The sequence below is a fragment of the Lingula anatina genome, chromosome 2 (genome assembly GCF_051362555.1).
Source record: "Lingula anatina isolate TDL-2025a chromosome 2, LinAna3.0, whole genome shotgun sequence".
NCBI classification, from domain to species: domain Eukaryota; kingdom Metazoa; phylum Brachiopoda; class Lingulata; order Lingulida; family Lingulidae; genus Lingula; species Lingula anatina.
The window spans coordinates 31,619,101-31,623,938 of record NC_141768.1 but is presented as its reverse complement, the minus strand read 5'-3'; the positions used below and the strand labels follow the sequence as shown (position 1 = coordinate 31,623,938).

Here is a 4,838-nt window from a genome sequence, read left to right as displayed (position 1 = left end):
CTGGACCGGCGTCTGTTTGATGTCAGAATACCAAGAAATATGGGAGGTGATCCTCACTTACAGACAGCAGATGGTGGGTGAACATCGTCAAAATTTCTCATCGAATTTAAATCACGCCAATTCTTTGGCGGTTTAGTGTGCATCGATGTTAATTTCCTGATTTAATCATACCGTCTCGAAAAAAAAAGTAATCGCCGTGAAATGAAATAACCGTTGTGCGCCATGTTTGCTAGAGTAATGGTATAACCTAATGTAAGAATTCGTTGTTTCCTAAAGTATATCCTACGACTACCACGGTATCCGGGAGTTCTGGGACTGTATGAGTACAGTTAACGACTTTGGCGTACAAGTCAGGTTCTTCGGCTATAAACAAGCGTCACTGGTCGGTACCGCCGCGGTCAAGGTCGGTCACAATGTGGCCACCATTACTACACCGTTCACTGCTACTGAAACCACTCTTTCTACTTTAAGGTGAATTGGGAATATAGAAAGTGTACTAGTAATATTGCCTTTGAATAATATGACATTAAAATCCGGAAAGAGTCTATCAAACTTTGGATCTAAGAAACAGCATGATAGTTGCGCTTGTTTTATCAATCACATGGTCAATAAAACGAATGGATGTATTGTTTCAAGATTTTTAAAGATATCATTAAAATAATCGTTATTGTAGACGTCTTACTACACGTGCCATGTACCACAAGATTGACGCTTTACAACGACACCGTCATTGTAGACATTGCTAAGGTCAGGAACAACGCCACTGGTGCCGTGATGATGATTGCAATTCAGTATGACACCGGTATGTATACTGTTATATTTATGTTCTTTCACATAAGCACCTAATTTGAAGAGAATATTCTCTTACACGATAGCCTTTGGATGTGATATACACTGTAGGCTGTGAGTTGCTAATATGCGTTCCACTATATATGGTGCGGCATAGCCGCAGGAGCTGGGAAGGGGGGTAGGCGGGATTAGCTACGTTTTTCAACCATGGAAGTCCTAGGGGCAGAACGAATGGCTTAGTGACTGCTTATACTGTGATTGTATCTTTAGTATATAATTAATATCGTGGACGATGCCCAATACAAAAGAAGTATAATGAAAGTCTATTTAATTTTTTCCACCATCTGAACAGTTACCCCGTTCCTTTCCTCACGCCTGTGTTGATTGGCACAGATATTGTCAACGCTTTATTTCCCCTTAGGTGTATCTGTCACAGTAGACGTCCGGTTCAGCCCGGTGATGGGGCGTCTCTTCCTAAACGTGCGTTCTGGTCTAACTGCCAGTTTTACGGGGCAGACGTCTGGACTGTGTGGACTGATGGACGACAACCAGGACAACGATTTCACCATGGCCAATGGCACTTTGGTCACCAAGGGCAAGGCAGTGGAATTCGCCGAGTCATGTGAGTCATAAGGAAAAAATAATACAACAACTATTAGAGAGAATGATCAATGTACTGATGAGCTTGATTACATATTTATTCTTGACTTCTTTTCTTTGAAATTCAGAGTATGGCAATGAAACACCATATGGCCTGTAGACAGTATATAGATGTGTAGAAAATCAGACTTGTAATTGATATGTAGCCTAATATTCTTTAGCATGTTTAGAAATCGGTGATATTAAAACACTGCCTTAACTATTCGAATTTTCAACCATTTACTCCTCTGAAACATTTTTAACATTTGTCGTTATCACCACAGGGAGAATAAGTACTTCGTTTTCTGGTTCTGGGTTATACGGCAGTTGGTCCTAGGACAGTTCAAACTTCCACGCTGATGACGTCATGGACCCCTCCTACACCGACCCCAGTCTATACAATCCGGCCTACGGTCCCGTGAACCAAGAAGTTATAACTTCTTGCGTGAACGTATCACAGGCTGAGATTAAAGTCAGTGACCTCTTACCTGTATGTAACGCTTAGCCATTGCGGTCAAAATGACCAAAAGGTCCATCACAAATACGTATATATATATATCAATATAGAATTATGCTGTAAACGTAAGGTAAACAATCTGATTAGATACTTTTAAGATATATTAAAATATGAAACCGGTCTGTTTCAAGAAGACTTTTATTAAATGATAAAGTTGTGTTGTCTCGAATACATATTGTTGCATTTGCTTCACTTGTGCTTTACATCAACGCATAGTTTTAGAAAGCTCTTGAAGTTATTTCCAAATACCCCAGTACATTCAAGGAAAACAGGTACATGTGTTAATTCCATACCATTGGATTATCATAATTAGTAGCATAGTCGGTAAGGTGTAAAGATGAGATGAGCCCGAGTAGGTGACATTAACATTTGCAACCTCTATAATGCTATACCGTCATTACCCCAATATTCAGGCTGCAGAGACGGTATGTCAGAGGAAAGGACTGGAGGGCGTGTTACTGCAGGAGTGTGTCTATGACATCGCGGTCACGAAAGATATCACTTTCTCCAACCAAGAAACATATGAACTAGGTGAGTATTAATATATAGAGAATCTCTTACACCACTCCTTGCCTTACATGCCTGAATCAAATGAAAAATAATAAATATACCGTATCAAAACGCTAACACACTTTGTACATGTGCAGATTCACGCCACATCAGACCATTATTATTATTACTGCTTAAACAGTCTGTTAGCACGTAGAGAGTTGGAATAATAAAATATAAATACACACTGGCACAATCAGATAAAATAATTGATTGATAAAACTGAGAATATTAAAGGATATTAAAAATCATAAATCATAATCATGTGCGCATGCGTTAGCATTCTTTATTAACTTATTTATAAATATCTGTGTTATTTTGTGTTATTTTAACTGCTTAATTAATGTCCTTTGCTAGAAATATACAATAATATGCATACCTGCATGCAGATACAACCATATCTGTGTCTGTAGCCTTATAATATAACGTTATTGCCAGGTTGTCCTGGTCAATGTAATGGTAAAGGGAGGTGTGTGAACAGCACTTGTCAATGTAGACGGTTGGACTGGAACTGACTGCTCTATAGGTAGGTTATTTGTCACCTTGGACAACGTCCTACATAGTAGGCTTGTTAAGGGGTCAAACACTGCATTTTATACAACAACTATTAGAGAGAATGATCAATGTACTGATGAGCTTGATTACATATTTATTCTTGACTTCTTTTCTTTGAAATTCAGAGTATGGCAATGAAACACCATATGGCCTGTAGACAGTATATAGATGTGTAGAAAATCAGACTTGTAATTGATATGTAGCCTAATATTCTTTAGCATGTTTAGAAATCGGTGATATTAAAACACTGCCTTAACTATTCGAATTTTCAACCATTTACTCCTCTGAAACATTTTTAACATTTGTCGTTATCACCACAGGGAGAATAAGTACTTCGTTTTCTGGTTCTGGGTTATACGGCAGTTGGTCCTAGGACAGTTCAAACTTCCACGCTGATGACGTCATGGACCCCTCCTACACCGACCCCAGTCTATACAATCCGGCCTACGGTCCCGTGAACCAAGAAGTTATAACTTCTTGCGTGAACGTATCACAGGCTGAGATTAAAGTCAGTGACCTCTTACCTGTATGTAACGCTTAGCCATTGCGGTCAAAATGACCAAAAGGTCCATCACAAATACGTATATATATATATCAATATAGAATTATGCTGTAAACGTAAGGTAAACAATCTGATTAGATACTTTTAAGATATATTAAAATATGAAACCGGTCTGTTTCAAGAAGACTTTTATTAAATGATAAAGTTGTGTTGTCTCGAATACATATTGTTGCATTTGCTTCACTTGTGCTTTACATCAACGCATAGTTTTAGAAAGCTCTTGAAGTTATTTCCAAATACCCCAGTACATTCAAGGAAAACAGGTACATGTGTTAATTCCATACCATTGGATTATCATAATTAGTAGCATAGTCGGTAAGGTGTAAAGATGAGATGAGCCCGAGTAGGTGACATTAACATTTGCAACCTCTATAATGCTATACCGTCATTACCCCAATATTCAGGCTGCAGAGACGGTATGTCAGAGGAAAGGACTGGAGGGCGTGTTACTGCAGGAGTGTGTCTATGACATCGCGGTCACGAAAGATATCACTTTCTCCAACCAAGAAACATATGAACTAGGTGAGTATTAATATATAGAGAATCTCTTACACCACTCCTTGCCTTACATGCCTGAATCAAATGAAAAATAATAAATATACCGTATCAAAACGCTAACACACTTTGTACATGTGCAGATTCACGCCACATCAGACCATTATTATTATTACTGCTTAAACAGTCTGTTAGCACGTAGAGAGTTGGAATAATAAAATATAAATACACACTGGCACAATCAGATAAAATAATTGATTGATAAAACTGAGAATATTAAAGGATATTAAAAATCATAAATCATAATCATGTGCGCATGCGTTAGCATTCTTTATTAACTTATTTATAAATATCTGTGTTATTTTGTGTTATTTTAACTGCTTAATTAATGTCCTTTGCTAGAAATATACAATAATATGCATACCTGCATGCAGATACAACCATATCTGTGTCTGTAGCCTTATAATATAACGTTATTGCCAGGTTGTCCTGGTCAATGTAATGGTAAAGGGAGGTGTGTGAACAGCACTTGTCAATGTAGACGGTTGGACTGGAACTGACTGCTCTATAGGTAGGTTATTTGTCACCTTGGACAACGTCCTACATAGTAGGCTTGTTAAGGGGTCAAACACTGCATTTTATAGTCTAACTTGGCATGAAGGATCCTTGGGCCAAAAGAAAAAATATCCATAGAGACACGCATAAATTATGCAAATTAGGTTCCAAAATATA

General features: G+C 37.9%; 1 protein-coding gene across 1 annotated transcript; it reads left to right on the top strand.

Moving 5' to 3' along the window:
• The first annotated feature begins 453 nt into the window (after positions 1 to 453).
• Positions 454 to 1,923, top strand: LOC147763594 (uncharacterized). Its single transcript, XM_087007154.1, has 3 exons — positions 454 to 802; positions 1,211 to 1,411; positions 1,713 to 1,923. Exons 1-3 carry the CDS (start codon positions 622 to 624, stop codon positions 1,763 to 1,765), a joined length of 435 nt encoding a protein of 144 aa, XP_086863280.1. The 5' UTR covers positions 454 to 621; the 3' UTR covers positions 1,766 to 1,923.
• The last annotated feature ends 2,915 nt before the right edge of the window (positions 1,924 to 4,838 follow it).

Coding starts and splice junctions, on each gene's coding strand:
- LOC147763594 (XM_087007154.1), top strand. CDS start 622: ATGTATTGTTTCAAGATTTTTAAAGATATCATTAAAATAATCGTTATT. Junction 803..1,210: donor TGCAATTCAGTATGACACCG/GTATGTATACTG, acceptor ATTTCCCCTTAG/GTGTATCTGTCACAGTAGAC. Junction 1,412..1,712: donor AGTGGAATTCGCCGAGTCAT/GTGAGTCATAAG, acceptor TTATCACCACAG/GGAGAATAAGTACTTCGTTT.